Raw genomic sequence first — 17,909 nt, forward strand, 5'->3', positions numbered from 1 at the left:
GCTGAAAATGGCAATTATTGTTTGAAAATTGGGATTGTGCCAAGGCAGGCATGATTGTAAAGATTGACAAAGAATATGTTTACATTTACTTTCTAACTGGGAAGATTGGCGGGGATTGCTATGGACCAAGTACACACGGCTATGCACCGGTAAGAGCAAATTACGTTCAACCATGTAGACAGCTAATTTAAATAGCTCACGTCACATTACTGCATTGTGTAAACAATTATCTTTAGTTAATATTGTATTAGGCGTTTTCTTTTGGGGTACAAATGTTCCACCACAAGTTCCTTCCCGCTTCTATTTGGCAGAACCACGGTTGCTGCGTCTGGGGCTTAGCGCCGCCCAAGACGATTGTGATTGGTTTAAAGAAATGCAAACAGCCCAGAGTGTTTTTTCTCCTATCAAGGAGTGTATGTGTGGAGGGGCCAGACCATGCTCCGCAGTGCCATGGAGATAGGTCTGGCAATGCAAATATATACAAATGTATTCATAAATATGTGAGTACACCTTTTTGTCAAGACAGTCTGTAATTCAGAATATTGTTTTTTTATAAGCCTTGACACAATTTAAAAATAAACACAATATACATCAATATAAATTAACAGTACTAATGTAGTGGACTAAAAGACAAATTACAGTCAGTTGTGAATTGAAATATTGTTGATTGAATATCAATAAAATGCAATTAAACTCCACACTGAAGAAAATATAGCAATTTGAATATTTTCTGAAGTTTATTTGAAGCTCTAGTGGCATCAAACATGAAAGATTTCTTCACAAAATCAGAGTTCTAGGAACTGAAGAGACTATCAACGTTGTATGTTGAAGTGAAAATTCTAAAAGGAAAATGCATTGAAGGGATTTGTATTAGTACAAAACGTGATGTACGGTCACGTGACAGTCTTTTAAGTTTAGCAGTTGCATTTAGCCAACAACAGGTGGCTGTGAGCCGGGTACAGGGCACAGCGAGGTGACGGTCCTTTCAGCGGCCGATCCAGTTGAGTTTAGGCAACAAAAAAGTCACAGAAGTTACACAAGTCGACAGAGGTAACGTTCAGGCGCCAAAAGAACTATGGAAGAATTCATTTTTGTACTGAAATGTACATATGGTTCATGAGAAAAGCCTGAAAAGGATATAAGAAGGAGGGTAACACAACATGTTTTACAAGTGTATTAAAAGGCATCATGAGCTTGGTCGAGGATAGACAGTTTTTAATGTGAAAGACATCTTAATCTTGTTTCCCACAATCAGAGTATGATCTTACCGGGTTTTTCTAACCCAGCTAAGATGCACAGGCTGTAACAGCTCGTTGGATAGCAGACGTTTCTCTACATGAATACAGATGCATCTTCATGTACTTCCTTTACGGATTTGGGTAAACTGCGTGTTGGCTGTGTCTGGGCCTGGCAGCAGTTCTACCTGAAGCTTGAGAGGAGGGGATGACAACATGGCCAACAGCTGCTTGTCTGTCTGTTGTGTCTACTGGCTACATCGCCTTATGCCAAGTGCAATCTGAATTCCACGGCTTGTATTTTACGGTTCAGTAATCTATGCTATCGTATATTTTTATTCTTCTTCCGCACTTAGTCCAATTTAGTTTTTGACCAGTCGGTTGTAGGTGTTCTGCTTTTATATTTAGCTCACTTTAGGATTACACTGCATCTTTAGATACTGTTTAGTGTCATTGTGTTTCTTGTTTAACATTTAAATCAAATATATCCAAAAGGGGAAACCGGAGCTTTGAATATCAAGTCAATGTTTACTACAAAGGTAGGTCTCATTTCCCCTTAATGGTTGTTGTTTCCATTACTCAAGCTGTAAACATATCAGTTCATGCAGAATTATTTCCCTGCTTTCTTCTCTATGTCATTTTGGAAAGACTGAATTATTAAATGCACACATTGTCCCAGTAGTGCCTGTGGTTGAAAGGAAGCATTGAATCCAAATTTAGAAGAAGCATGTTAATGTGAATGCACACACATACACCCATCCACACACAAACACAAACATTTGTATGTGCAATATTTTTGTAGTTATTTATTTTTTGCAATGCTATTATTTCACATTTTCTGCATTAAACTGGGCTGTCTGGGAAACAACAAAATATTGGGCATCTTGAACTACTGCTTCCTTCTCTCTTTTTCTCATCTTTGTGGAATGGGATACAGCTCCTGCTCATTTGTCCAGTATCTTTTGCCAAAGATCTCTGAAACAGAGTGCAGAGGGTCCCATAGGACTGTCTAGAAGGGAGGAGAGCTGAGCCACAGGCAGTTGTGTTCTGCCTGCCATAACTTTGGGGAAAGCTCAGAACTGGTAATTGCCATGCTGTTTTGTGCAGCGTGTTATATGGGGTAGGCCCTATACAGTATATGTAGGCTACTATAGATGATTGGAATTGGACCCTCTATTAATTATAGAGAGTGAAATGCTCACAGATGTGCGCAAAAGCAGTATGACAAGAAGCTACTGTATCAAGGATCTGATAAAGCATCTAGCATCATGTGGTGCACAGTGTAACTAATTGCCTGTAAAAAAGTAATGGCTTCTCTAATCTCAAAGTTGCACTATAGAGTAATAAAATGAAACAACTTTGCTATTGGCAAGCCCAGGTTACAACTCAAATATCCTTGTTTAGCATGTGATGACGAAGAGGTTGGGGTGACTCCAGCTTTGTGCACGGAGCACTTGTTAACTGATAAGATAAACATTTATATACAATTATAATCAACAGAGTATATGACAGTGAAAGTCAGTATTTCTACATTTGCACGAGGTCTGCTTTATGATTCTATTCTTTTTATGATTTAAAATTGCTTGTATGTGTAATGGTTAACACAAACTGACACAGCTCTCTTAGGAAACACGATCAATGCTACTAAACACAGCAATGGTGGTATTATGAAAATTATTTAAGTTTTTCTTAGCATAGATCAGAGACACACTGGAGCTAAAGGCACCAAAAACAGTTGTCTTCAATTTGACCAATTGTAGCACAATATATGGAAATACTACTATTTTAGAAGAGGCATCTCCCAAAAATAAGTGTCCAAGTTAATACTGCACAGCCAAATATTTGTTCTGTTATCCCAAAAATATTTTTTTTGTCTGCTTTTTTCTATTTTGTAATATTTTATCAATGTCTCAGATGACAGAAAAGTTTTCAGTTTGTTGTGAACCTATCATTTAAACAGCCGTCGAACACTCGCAGCTACACAGTAGAAGCTCATATGTACCATCTCCTCGTTGACGCTGAATGCAGCAACCCGACCCCTGCGTCACTGTTGTTGGATTGTGGGAATTGTAGTCTATTCAAACATGTGTCTCTCGTATTGTGAGCGGTGGAAAACTACAAGTCCCAGATTTCACAATGCGGAAGAAGCGCAACACAACACTGTGAGGTTGTAGCACAAGAGCCGAGAAGATGTCTCATGTCGTAAAGAAAAGAAAATTGGATAAAACACGTCAGGACAGACTGTACTTTGACAGCTATACTGATGTGACTATTCACGAGGAAATGATAGCGGACCACGTCCGCACGAACACGTACCGGATGGCGATACTAAGGAACAGTGAGTCCATACGGGGTAAAGTTGTACTGGACGTCGGGGCAGGAACCGGCGTTCTCAGCATTTTCTGTATTCAAGCCGGTGCTAAGAAAGTCTACGCAGTTGAAGCCTGTTCTATCGCAGAGCAGGCGGTGAAAATAGTTAAACAGAACAACATGGAGGACAAAATTGAAGTCATTCGAGGCACAGTGGAGACGGTGGACCTACCGGAGATGGTGGAGGTGATAGTGAGCGAGTGGATGGGTTATGCCCTCCTGCACGAGTCCATGCTCAATTCGGTCCTGTACGCGCGCGACAAGTGGCTAAAGCCGGGCGGCATCATCCTGCCCAGTAAAGCCGAGCTCTACATCGCACCAATTAGCGACCCGGTGGTAGAAGACCGCTTACATTTCTGGTACACCGTCAAAGACCAATACGGCGTCGACATGTCCTCCATGTCCGACTTTGCCAGGAGATGTATCATGAATTCCGACATAACTGTGAACTCGGTGACCGTTGAGGACGTGCTATCCCACCCGGCCCGCTTCGCCGAGCTCGACTTGTACTCGGTCACCGTGGAGGAGCTACGGTTGGTGAAAGGCAAGTTCAGGTGCGACTCATTCGGCTCAGCGGCAGTGAACGCGTTCTGTGTTTACTTCACGGTCACTTTCCCCTGCCCGGACAAGCCGCAGGCGCTGGTGCTCTCCACGTCGCCGTTCAAACCCGAGACGCATTGGAAGCAGGCGGTGCTGTACCTGGATGCTCCGGTGGATGTGGTGCAAGACACGGTGGTTACCGGAGAAATCAGCATGTATCCCTCCGAGGAGAGCGCCAGACATTTATGTGTCCATGTAGACTACACGATAGGAGAGCAGAAAAGACAGTCCAAAACTTTTTCTATCCCTGACTGGAGCAGTGAAGCTCAGTCATAGTTTAGCAACAACATTTAGTGTTACAGTTCAATCACCAGGCAACACACTCAAAGGCCTAGTCCTCGTATTATTATCTGTCAATAAGACTCCCAACCTGCTCAACGTGATTATTGGAAGAAGTGGACCGATGATTGTATTTTTTACCAGTGTGGTAAATAATCCATAAATCCATAATGTCACCTTAGGTCTCACTTGGGACTGGAGCTGACATCTAGCCTATACATACACGTGCTCATACATACGTAGGTTTTGACCCAGCTCTCTAGCTTTAAGTCTTAACAAATTTAGTTTGAGTAGACATAAACACACAGTGGCTACTACAATCAGTATGTACACTACAGTACATGTTTTTATTTTGGAGTGTTTTATGTTGTGTAGTGTTTATATTTGTTTTCACACTTACCAAATAGTTCAGTGGACATCTAAATTGGAAGAGGACACCTGCATCTATCTAATACCTTATATATTAGATATGTTTTTTGAATTGCATACTATATATTCAGTTTGATTGCAATTATGATCCAAAAACATTGCAGTAGTAATGAGTAGGATTGTAATTATCCTACTGATTAATCATTTGGTCTATAAAAATGTCAGAACATATAAAAAAAGTTATTGACCAACAGCCCATAACCCAAGATCTTTTTTTTTTTCTTTCAATCCTGAACTATGGTACTTAGTTATTAATATTGCATACAGAGAAAAACAGAATATCCTCACAGCTGAGAAGCTAGAATAGGGTACATTTGGTATTTTTTAATTGGAACTCCCATTAGGCAATTGTCAAAATAGTTGCTTATTTACTTCTCTATTGACCAACTAATCAATTAATCTACTAATCATTTTAACCATTTATTGTAACAATTTAATAATAATTATAGTTGGTGGGGAAAAGCCTTAGAAACAGTTTTGACCATCAAAAGTAACAAAAGGTTTCCTGACTAATAAATAGTTTTAGGAGGGGATGCAGCTCCGGGCTTTTACAAATTGTTAAATAGATCCAATGCCATGCTGCAGACATCTGATATTTTAATTAATGTAGTCATTCATCTTGTGTTGGATCCGAGAAAGATGTATATTAAATGAGGACTGGTATATTGACTTGGACTAGCTGCAGTCAGGCAGGAGGTGTTTTACATGGGCTTGGTTTCAGTTTTTAATAACAAACTAAATTGGCTTATTCTTTTGGTTTAAAACAAGCACGCACCGGCAATGGATGCCAGCAACCTTGACTTTGTCCAAAGTTGGAATTCTACTGCAGCATTTTGCAAAATAGCAACAAGTAGATTAGTTGTACACAATGTATTTCCTTCCTGGCCATTAAGGATCTTGCTGTCAATAAGTGATTAAGTTGTTTTTATCGTTAACGATCAAGGATACATCTTTTTTTTTGTGTGAAAGTTAATAGTTTGATGGCCATGTTTAATCATTTCTCACTCATGTATTAACAGTACCTGTTATTTGGCCACTGATTAGTCACTGATTCCCTTTTTATACTACTTCAGAGTCAGCGTTTCAAAAGTGGGTTTGGCGGATTATGTGGCAGGGAAACAGCTTTTCAAAGAGAATTAAGCAAATGCTAACTAGACTAATAAACTATTTGACTGTTTAATGTGTTGTGTGTCCTGACTGAAATAGCTTACTACAGAAAGAATGATGAGCATGTATCAACACAATAGCTATTGTTGTACAGCTTCATTAATAAGACATTATTACCAACACAGAATTTGATGGTAAAAGTCTGGATGTTGGGTTTTATTGAGGTACATCATATCTATTGCTAAATGAATAATACTGAATGATAATGTAGGATATGTAAAAAAACAGCAACATTATGATAAAACATAAATGAATACTTATAAATACTCATCATATAATTTGTTGATCAAATTTTTTTCATTTCATGTTTATTTATTAGTCTCGCGTTGCCAGATCCAGCTCCACGGGCGCTTATGTATCGTCTTGGGCGACGTTAAGCTCTCGACTCAGAGAAGGTGGTTCTGCAAAATAGTCTTGGGAAAATAACTTGTTTAGGTGGAACATTTGCACCCCACAAAAGAAAACGCCATAGAAAATAATAAATGAAGTTAACTGTTCGCACAATACAGTAACACTGTTAAATGTATTTAAATTAGCTGGATACACGGTCTAATACACGCCTAGCGTACTTTATCAATAGCAAATTCCGACCAGTCAGTACCAAAACATCCCAGTTAGAAAGTAAATGGTGTAAATATATTAGTTGTAAATCTTTACGGCCATTCCCCAAAATATCAAGCAGGCCCGCCCTGTTGCATGATCCAAGTTTTCTTCTAAACTTGCCATTTCAGCGTGCAGCTCGCTAGCTCAAAGTTGTTGTTTTTTACCAAAGGGAATTCCCCGCAAATATCCTGGAAATGAGTTGTCGTTGATCCAGACGTATGCTGTCACATAGATACTAGAACAACACATTTCTCCTGTGTGCAGCATCACAGCAGTTATAGCGATTGCTAATTTCCAATGCCTGTTTCTAGAAGGGCCTTTAAGAGTCATAAGAAAATCACATATGAAACAGTCACGTTAAAAAACATACAAGGGCACACACAACTGTACCAGACGCCCACCCTAAGATTAGCACTTCAGGATTGGCCTTGACCCACAAAACTCCTGTACTTCTCTTTAGAAGTATTTTTAACACCAGAATGGATACCAATAAATAAATAACTTCACTCCTACATGATACTTCTATGCTACTTTTCTTTCCAACAAAAGAAACGTGTTATTCAAAGTCAAAACAAGGACAATATGGTAATTAAACCATTATGTAACTAAAGTAGACACTGTGGACTGTGCTGATTAAGTGTATTTCAGTGTGCATTGAATTCAAGCCATAAGATGTGAACCAGTCTTAATGCATAAAGCACCTTTCCTGCGTTCTAATTATACGGCAGTGAATAAATACACATAGATTCCTGAACATGTTAGACAATGATTCATTTTTCACAAGCCATCATCATTTGAAATATGGTGTTCGTTTGTATCGGTGTCATCAGTACAAATGTGAACCAACTCTGTAATAAACACATTGGGAATTAATCACAGGCTATCGTGTCCACAAATCAAGGGCATTGTCTGTCAGGATAGGAAAAAGGGAATAATGGATAAATCACAATTCAAACTGCAAACATCTAGCATCCACTTGCATTAACTACATGGCCAGATTCTGAGTCGAGCGAGAGTAGAAAACACACATCCACAGCTGATGGAATACTCACATTGCCTTTTCAGAATGACATAAAACAAGCTGATTAAGTGTTAGTTATGGTCGTAGGGAATAGGAACGGCTAAAGTTATCTAAACGCCATAAGCCTCTTATAAAAATAATAATAAATAATAATGGATACTTACAATGAATTACAATGTTTTCACTCAGTTGTTATTACACACATTACACACGGGCCTGAAGTACACACACATGCTCAGTACCTATACATGCACTAAATGGAGAGATGTCAGAGTCAGGGGGCTGCCCATGGAAAGCAGCCCGAGCAATATGGGGTTTGGTGCCTTGCTCAAGAGCACCTTGGCAGTGCCCAGGAGGGGAACTGGCACCTCTCCAGCTACCAGTCAACCACCATACTTTGGTCCGCATGGGGACTTGAACCAGTGAAGTGTATAACTGCCCTCAATGGTTTTCTTAACATGCAACATTTGGCACTTTAACTCCATTGACCCGGCATCTGAATATGATCGTGAGGCTTGTGTGAGATATTAGTTCCATATTGAAAGCAAATATTAAAGCAAAGACTACACAACATGGAGACATGCTTAAAACATTTAATGGGGAAATCAACCATCAGTGCCTTAACACAGGATATCCTCAGTTACTGTGTACAGTGACAACAACTGCAAACAATAAACAGTACAGCAATCAAACTCACAACGCATGCGATCAGTGAGAACACACGAACAGTAGGAACCTATTGAGAAGAAAGCAGTCTTCCGTGAAGTCTCTCCTGTCACAGCACACTGAAATCAATGCGTTTCTGTAGTGAGCTTCAGCTCTATTGTAGTGTCCAGAAAGCACTATGTGGAGCTAACACACTGGACATACTGCTCCATTATGTAACAGTCATTACTTGAGCCTTTGGAGTACTTTTTTTCTTAACTAACAAGTACTTTTGATTATCAATTAAAGCACATATAGACGTTGAAAAGTGTTAGGATGTCTCTGGAATGTCAGATTCCAAATCTTAGCTTGGTGTAAGATGACAGCGTTGTGGAGTGGAAAAGAAAATGTATTTTTTACCACAGTAATTTGACATGGGAATAATCCACTTTTTGCCATTTAAACCATACCAGCCCATTGGTCATGTGTAAGTATTGGCTTCCAGGTTTCCAAAACATGTCTTAACATCAGTCTATCAGTGGCATTGCATTAGCAGTAAATATTCATAAAACTTGCAGTATTTTTCTTTCTTTTTTGGTCTCTTTAATGAAACATAATGTTCTAAGATCAAGTTAACTTCACAGTTTATGGCTGAGATGTTGCAGTCACAACAGTTCTACACTCTTTCATTCCAATTACAAGCAGTCAGATTGGCTTAAAGCTCTGGTTGGAACCACATCTGACCAAGGTCACATCCTTGTTGTCAAATGTCAAACAGGATTTTCTTTTCCTGGGTCATTGCCCTGTTGTGAAAGGACTATACAGTGTACAGTATGATGGTCTTTCAGTGTCTTTGTCACCAAAGAAGCGCTTTTGTGTCGGTGAGAGACAGAAAAAATCCCTACGCTTTTCATTCAAATGAAATTCTACACTTGCATCTGGCCTCATGTGCGTGTACAGTGGCTAAATGTCTCCTACAAGTGCCTGAAGAAGAAAAAGCCCCGGAGACAGCACAAAGGAAGGTGTCCAGTGAATGGAAATGTCAAATGCAGCACAGCCAGCCACCGTTAAGCCCAGAATCACGCTCATGCATGCATGGCCACTCTTGGCTGCTAAATGCTAAACTAATTGTGATCCAATTCTGCCTGAAATGGTTTGGAAACCATTAGAAACAAGTGTTAAAAGTTGGAATAGGATTATTTGTCTTGTATTGCACAGCAATTTAGGAGCTAATCAATAGACAATGTGCTTAATCTAACTGATTTCAAGACTCATTGTTCAATGCAAAACTGTTGAACGAGACTGAAAGGCAGCACAGTCCAGGACTCGCTGAACTGGTGTCACAATATGCACCGTTCTCTTTAGAACCTCAATCAAAGACACAATGGGTAGGTGGGTAGGAATAAATGTCATGTCATGTGTATAGTAAATCTCATCCGAATCTTTAGAATTATATTTATCACCTTAAAATCTGGTTATAAATGAAGCTTTACTGTGTACAGATTGTGTGAGCCTAGCATTTTCTCTATTTCTTCCTTTTAGATTTGTTCAACCTTATGTAAGTTGGATAGCCTGGATGCCAGCCCAGCTTAGCCCCGCCTGCAACATTTGAGGTTGGGAAGTGCGGTCTGGACTTGATCCGTTGTGGAACAACTATGCTCAAACCAGTGCTGTTCGGACCAATCAAATTGTCAGGGCAGGCTTTATACGATGATGGGCCAATGATCAACAGTAATGTAATCAACCACATCACCAAAGAGCATTTGGGTTGAATTAGTTTACAACAACGACGGCTGCCACAAGAGAATTGAAATGTGTAGATTCCGCCATTGCGTCGGTTATAGAAGAAAGTTTGAAGACTCATTTAAAAAGAGGAACCGAGAACCGCAATCAACACATTTGTCGATCTGAAAGATGTTTTTGCCAGCACTCCTACGGGATTCGGTAAAAGATCAACACTTGTCACGTAGTCCGTTGCTCTGATTGGTTGTAGGTCTATCCAATTACCCCAACACGCCCCATAATCACAGCCCAATGGAGCGGTATCAGACTCAGATTCTGACTAGAATCTGAATAAGTTGGACAGAAAACAGCTATGATTTTACATGAATGAACTTTAAATTGTTACACAAATCTAAACTTTTCGCTCAGTGTTGTATTTGGCTAGCCTTTATGCCTGAGGTCTTGTTGGAACACCCCGTCTGAGGTCTTTGGCGTTCTGTGCCAGGTTTTACATATTGTCTCCGGTTGCTTCAATGCTGAGCACTTTGCATTATGTCTGATGTTCAGTTTTGGTTTCATTCAACCAAAAACATTAGATGACAGCGTCATCTTTTCTTATGGATGTCATTTTATAGACTGTTGACCTTTTGTCAAAATCCACACATGTCCAAGGAACTCAGTCAAAGTGGTCTTTGATCACAGTCTGCTTGATCTGCTTGAAGTCGTCGTCCTGTCTCTCCGTTCATGTTGTTACGTTGCATGCAATTGTTTTCTTTCACTTGCTTCCCTTCCTTGCATCTTAGTCCGTCCCACTGAGGTAGCACGGGAGAGATGTGAGGAGAGAGAAAATAAGGAAATGTGTTTTGGAGAGATGGGACTTCCTTCTCTCTGAAGCGTCACACGAATTCGCCAGCTGTATGGGCGGAGTTACAAACTTCTTGCAGCTGCACGTCTTCCTGGAAGGTTGCTCTTTTGTATCCTCGCTCATAGCTCCTCAGATATCCTCCTCAATCCTCGATCCTCGCTCACTGGGGCAGGAATAATAGCTGATGAGAGATGACCTTTTACGAAGAAGGGCCAAAACAACTTCCGTTTCAAGCAAGGAGTGAGGAGCTAATAAATAAGAGACCTGAGATTCAGCCCAAGTGTACTAATGATGAAGATTACACTTAAAGATTACTTTTCCCCAAGATACGTGCATTTTTATTTGTTTTAATCAAAGCATTTTCTCTTGTTTTAACCAGATAAAAGTCTCATTGAGTTTACACTTTTTTTCAAGAGAGACCTGGCTGTGAAGGCAGCGTTAAAACATTGTTCCAACCATACACACATACAACATAAACAGGCTAAAACAATAGTCAAATGCTACAAAAGAGTATACACAATATTGAGTTAAGATGCATTGACGGTATGTTAAACCCATTGGAAATGAAATAAAACAATACATTTAGAAGCAAACCCATTGACCCAGAATGCTACTTCCAGATCCTTCAAACTGACTTGAATTAACCAACAGTAAACAGCTCGGACCGTGTTAATTCTCTCTATACATTGTTCCAGGAGAAAGGGGCAACATATTTGAAAAGTATTTAGCCCTACTTCTTTATTTTAATCAGGAGAGACATGTCTGCAGATATGCATATGAGGTTATTGCACAGCTCAATAAAATGTACAAGACTCCGTCGCTATGCGACTATTTTGTATATATGTATAGGGGTAGAGAACTGTCAGAACGCCTCCAACAGCGGACTTGAGTTAGGTAGAGCATTGATTAAGAGTGAGGTCTTCCTGAAAGGATTCACACTGAGCTACACTTCAGTCAGGAGAGACTAGTTCCAGGTATGCAACAATTATACACACATGGTAAAATATACATTTATTTGGATAACAGCTGAATTGATTTAGGAGTGCATCAATTAAAAGTTCTTCCTGAAAGAATTTATACTAAGCTACAGAGTGCACGCCATATTTGTTTCATCTCTACTGTATTTACATAGATAAGGAGGAACCAGCCCAAGGAGAGACTCATTGTAGAACAGCTGACCACTGGGAACATGTACGCACACACTTTTATATTTGCTCACACATACGTTCAGTTGCAGAAGCATACAAATACAATGATGTAAAACATAACCACAGCAGTAATAAAAAGCAAAGCACAGTGGTACACAGTATCCAACATCTTTAGACGCTTGGCGATGCATGAGCAGAGCAGAACGAAGAACAGAGAACAACTTTTTATTGCTTTTGATGATTGCCAATGGAGTTGTAATACACAACAGTGGTCACAGGAATGATTTCAAGTAACTCTCTACAGACAACAATGTGACAATGTAAAGCTCAAGGTACATGTCCAAGACATACACGACTTGCAGTTATGTGGTTTTTAAGTGACAGTGGTGATATGGGATCGTCAGTGTCTAGAAAAATGGGAACACAGTGTGCAGCTGTTCACATCTGTGTTGACCACATCCCATCGGCTCCATTTACCAGGCCGCCCATTGTCTTGGCCTAAAAACATTCATGTAGAACATTCAGTTTGATGTCTATCTCAACAGCACTCCTTTTAAAATATAACAGCACTCGCATCAGTGACTGTAATAACCTGACGGAAAAAATACAATAGTGGGCTTTTTACCATATTACAAAAATTGTAAGATCAATAGTGCCCAAAAGTGATGAATCTCAGGGTCTTTCACCTCCACATTCAATACCTCGCTGTCACAGCTTGCTAAAATCAAATAGTGCCCTCTGTGACAAAAGTTATAAATGATGTATTTTTCAACTAAAACAGAAAAAATGTAAATCTCCATAATGGGTTTTGGTTTGATTTGAGATAGTGGTCAGTAATGTCAAGCCCATTTAAATCCCTGCAGTAATTTCTTCCTGTTGTGATTTTTTTAGGGACCAGATTAGCATGCATATAAAATATCTCTGTGGGTCGTCATACAGTATGAATCCTAAACTTCCCTCTTTACATCAGATCTGTGTGTGTATGTGTGTGTGTGTGTGTGTGTGTGTGTGTGTGTGTGTGTGTCTGTGGAAGTCATTGAACGTGTTTTCTACGGAGCTCATTTTTCGATCACTGCTGTAACCTGACTGGACTCGGTGGCGCACAGTATCTAATCATGGCTGATCATTCATCCTTGTATGCTAATGATACCACGAGCAAGCCAATAGGATTCAATTCCCACCCTCGCTTACAGTAACCAATATTTCTGTCAGCATATCCTGTGAAGACAATTTGGGAGCGTGACATTGACAAAAGCTAATTTGGTGACAACCCCCCAGGGAGGTTGACTTTATTTCTCTGGGGTCGGACCATTTGTCATCATTATTGTTAGCAACAGGAACTGACCCTCGTGCCTGCTGCTAAACCCCAAAATAACTCTGTCCCACTGTGTGTTCCTATATTTATTCTTAACAGTAATAAAACAGTACACTTATTTAAATGAGAAGCGGCATTTATTCTAGCCCTGAGCTGCAAATCTCAGCCAAAAGAACCCACTGCCTATCACAAATGCATCCAGCAGAAAGCACTGAGGCGTGACTTCATGGACGGACACACAGCATACAACAAGGACAGATCTTGACGCCGCCTGTTAAGAAAGTAAATCCCAAATCACTCGCAGGGGCACGTAAATCTAAACAGGATGGCCCCGAATCACAATCAGCCCGAGGCAGACGGCTCTCAGCCTGTGAGCAAAGTACAAATCCACCAAACTGTGTGGCCACATTCTCCCCCGCCCCTGTCCTCCCCACTAATCCTTTTTCAATCATGCACTTTTTGGATTATTCCTCTACGTAATTCTTCTCAGGTATTGTTTTATAACTTAATATGATATTTCAATGTGGGTGAGTCGGGTTATGGGTTTAGGACACCGTGATGGATTGGATAAGCAGCGGAGGTGTGCAGGCAGCAGATTGGAGCCGAGGGGTAGTGCCAGGCAGAAAGGAGCGGGATAAACCTTGGACACAAAGTCCAAATGCAGCCGGTGCACAAAGGCGCTGGGACTGACCTGATTCAGTCCTTCAAAGGTATCCCATATTGCAATGTGAACTCTGTATTTGTCTAAGAAGTTAGGATGCTGTGCATGGTCAGGCAGTTTGTCAAAGAAGATAGCTGCTCTGCAGCTACCATCTTGATCCACCTTGTCCGTATCATACAACCAGGAAATGCTCACAAAGACACATCCCTTTATTTGTCTCCTCAGCTCTATACAGGTAAACTCATCAACAAATCTACACCAGACTCTTCTTTAAAATGTGAAAATTCATGCAATGCAATATTTATCATTTCAATTTTTATTTTTCCCCATCCCCTTTTTTGCGTATAAGAAGTTTGTACCAGCTGATGTATTTGCCAAAGTCAGCAGCACCAGTGGTGAAATGTTTCTAAATACAAAAACTCAAGTAATGTACTTTAGAGAAATTTTGAGGCCCTTGATAACTTGATTGTAATTTACTTGAGTATTTCCATTTTGTGTCACTTTGTATTCCACCTATCCACTAGAATGTATTAATAAATGTCATAGTAGATTAAGTTTTGACAAACAAAAGGTATGATCAGTTTATAGATTATGGTGCAATTTTGTACATTAAACTACTAACTACATAGCAGTACATAACATATTTAAAACTAGCTATAACACTAAACTTACTAACACATTTATGCATCAATATTTCACTAATTGTGCATCATCAACCTGCTGCCCCCCTCCTAACACACACATACACACTCCTCTGGATGAAGGCAACATTACCCTTCATTGAACAGGCATACAAAATCCAATACCTCTGTGCCTGGCGTCTGCCAGACAGGGATGTGCAAAGACAGCTTTACCCATCAATTTTCTAATAACAATCATGAAATATGACAAGCATGAAAAAAACAAAACCAAAAAAAACTTAACAACACACACAGGGGGGAGGTGATACAGGGTCACGTGAGTATCGGTCTCTTAAGTAAAGAGGGATCTATTGAACCTATGGATGGATTTGAAGACACACGGTCTGTGTGTGTGTGTGTGTGTGTGTGTGTGGGTGTGGATAATCTTTTACATTCAAACGCATCCTCTTTGCGTTCTGACCTCTAGCACATCTTGTGTGACACAGTCTGACCACACCTTGTTAACACCCATCAGACACCTAGTGGTGTTTAAGATCTTCACCTTTTATTGGTGCCTGGTTTCATTCAGAGAGCAACGTCTGCCTGAGCGTAGCGTTTTTAGGCCTTGAAGAAAAGAATGTAGAAACTGCTTTACAGTCTTCAGATGAACTTTGAAAATGTCTTGTGAGCAAACACATTATACTGTCATTGCATTGTCAATAAGAGAAAATTTGTTCTTTGGTAGCTTTCCAGTGTGCACTCCTCTTTCTTGTCGCTGAGTGATTTAGAAAAAGAGGTCCATGTAAGGCAAGTCGCCCTTGGGCTCACAGAGGAGAGAAAGAGACAGCGAGAGAGAAAGGCAGCTGTGTGAAGAGCTGTCTCAACAGCGCTGGATCCTTAACCTGTCCACGGTTTCACTCATAAAGTTCAAGATGAGTTTAAAACAATCTGAACTGCCCTGTAAAACAAGATGATCCTGTTCTTGTGCTTTTTATATGCTGAGTTTGGTCGGCTTTATGGATAAATACTAACAATAAACTCAATTTGGCTTGTTGTTGAGATTTATGGCTTTCAAAATGTACCTAATGGCTCAAATGCTGCCACCCTTTCACTGCTCAGAAACTGAGTGAGCAACTGGCATCCCATTTTCTATTCACAACGGATTTGATATATAGTCCCTTTATTTATTTATTTTCTCTTTATTGTGTCTTTCTGTTGGACATATCCACTGCTTCTCTGGCTTAAACCCTCCACTGTGGTAATGTTGTTGCCTTTACTGTACCAGAGATCTGCCAATGTTCCATTTAGATGTCGATAATATATTTTGACAAATCAATTGCTACACCTCTGAATAATGACTCTAAACAAGAGCGTGATCAAGGAGAGTGACAGCCTCTATCTGGCAATGGTTGCTCAAAATCTAAATGTTTACCATAATCCGCTTTGCTTTCTGTGTCTAGGGGAGGTGGTTTTACATCATTAGGAAGTTATTTTACCATCAGTCTTCCCTGCAAGTCTTATGTTCCTTTTGTTTTGTAATACAGCAATTTCCCCTTATGCCATAAAGAAATGCAATAAAGTTCCCAGAATTCCTGCCACTAATGCCACTGCTGATGATCCCATTTGCTTGTGATCTCAGTGACTTGTCACAATAAAATGGATTTTAGTGGTCAAATGTAACTGGGTGACTTTTTTAAGATCATCTAACTGCCCCAGTTACAGATGTTTCTGTTCACGGTTGCACTGAGCTGCGGCTCACGGGCTTCAGCAGAGACATAAACTTCAGGTGAAAGTCAGTTGTCAAAGACTGGCCGCCTCACTGTGTGTGAGAGCAGCGAGTGGGGCCACTCTCCGCTGTCTCGGAGGCTCTTTCTAAGGAGCCACTTGGAATCTTATTTCTGTCATCCGCTTCATTTTAAACAACTTTAAAAAAAGAAATCCCTACACCTGGCGTGGCGATTGTTCTCCTGTCGCCTCTGCTTGTGTGTCCTGGTAGAAGTGACGTGGCGCTGGTACCCGGAGCTCTCCTCCATTCCCCGGGAGCGGCGGAGACAAGCTGGTCGCTTCCACGGCGAGTCCACGGTTCCTGCGCGGCGCTAACATGTCCCGTTTTAAAGCGGATTTATTGGGCTGCAATAGGCGACATGACTGGCTGTTCTTGGCGGTATGAACCACTAAAGACCAAGGTAAGAGCTTCCGGCAGCTGATTTCTTTTCATTTCATTCATCTCCATGCGAATGCCGGAGCGCGTAAACTTTTGAAGCTTCGCTGCCACGCGCGCCGAGTGGCTGGCCAAATTTTGCGTCGTGATTAGAGAAAGTCAGCCGAGTATTTTGAGAACAGACGCTACTATTATTATTATTTTTTGGTTGTCGTTGTCTGCTTCCACTCAGCGTCTGGCTTTTTCTGCGTGGGGATGTACTAATCAGCAAAAAAAAGGAAAGAAATCAGGTTTAGCTTTATATGTGTAGTCTCTAGACTCTATAAAGGAAATAGCTGTTTAGTTTATTTCACTAAACTGCTGAGCTCTTACAATGCTATGCATAACTCACCTGTATGTACGAGGCTATTAAGGACACATGGACGCGCTGTGGGCGCACAGAACCATGGCAGTATGGGGACTGCATCCCTCATTATGAATCAGCCATCAGCTTGTCATTTGTAGATAACACGGAGGCAACACTCTTGTCATCCAATTGATTTTTTCTCTCACCCTGGATAACTATATTTTATCATGATCTCATCTTTTTAAAACAATATTGATCTCCTTAGAAGGCTTTGATGCGCGCTTTCTGTGAGGTCCGGCTTTCTTTCTATTTTTCTGGTGATACCATTGAATATTACATGCACCAACGTGGGTCAGGGGGATACGTGCGGCGGTGAATAGGGCCTCTGTGGGCCTGTAGAGGCAGCGTACACACTGTAAGCATGGACACATTCAGCTGTGTTCAGAGGCTTGTCAGCCTGCTGCGAGGTTTACCTGTGCGCCAAGTGTCACGACCTGATTCCCACCTAACGCCCTCTCTCCCCCATCTCACTATTTGTGGTAATCAGTTAAGTTGTGAGCGAGACGACGGTGCAATTTTATTTCATGGGGTGAAGCACAAATTATGTCCCAGTCAGTTAGAAAACACATGAGTTCATGGCAGCAGATCTGTGCGTTTTGGTGTGAAATTTTAATAAATGCATGACCCCCCTTTCTCCTATACTGTGTAAAAATGATATATAT

The 17,909-nt window shown here is 40.6% G+C and overlaps 2 protein-coding genes across 2 annotated transcripts in view; both read left to right on the forward strand.

Annotated features, from left to right (window-relative positions):
* Positions 1 to 3,361: 3,361 nt before the first annotated feature.
* Positions 3,362 to 6,090, forward strand: prmt6 (protein arginine methyltransferase 6). The gene has a single exon (XM_034861850.1). It carries the CDS (start codon positions 3,426 to 3,428, stop codon positions 4,479 to 4,481), a length of 1,056 nt encoding a protein of 351 aa, XP_034717741.1. The 5' UTR covers positions 3,362 to 3,425; the 3' UTR covers positions 4,482 to 6,090.
* Positions 6,091 to 16,396: 10,306 nt separating this feature from the next.
* Positions 16,397 to 17,909, forward strand: part of ntng1a (netrin g1a) — a 118,762-nt gene continuing 117,249 nt past the window's right edge. Inside the window, exon 1 of the mRNA XM_034861831.1 lies at positions 16,397 to 16,866. The gene's annotated coding sequence lies outside the window, so the exon portion shown is untranslated. The remainder of the gene's footprint in view (positions 16,867 to 17,909) is intronic.

Source organism: Etheostoma cragini, chromosome 22, assembly GCF_013103735.1.
Source record: "Etheostoma cragini isolate CJK2018 chromosome 22, CSU_Ecrag_1.0, whole genome shotgun sequence".
Taxonomy (NCBI): domain Eukaryota; kingdom Metazoa; phylum Chordata; class Actinopteri; order Perciformes; family Percidae; genus Etheostoma; species Etheostoma cragini.

Coding starts and splice junctions, on each gene's coding strand:
- prmt6 (XM_034861850.1), top strand. CDS start 3,426: ATGTCTCATGTCGTAAAGAAAAGAAAATTGGATAAAACACGTCAGGAC.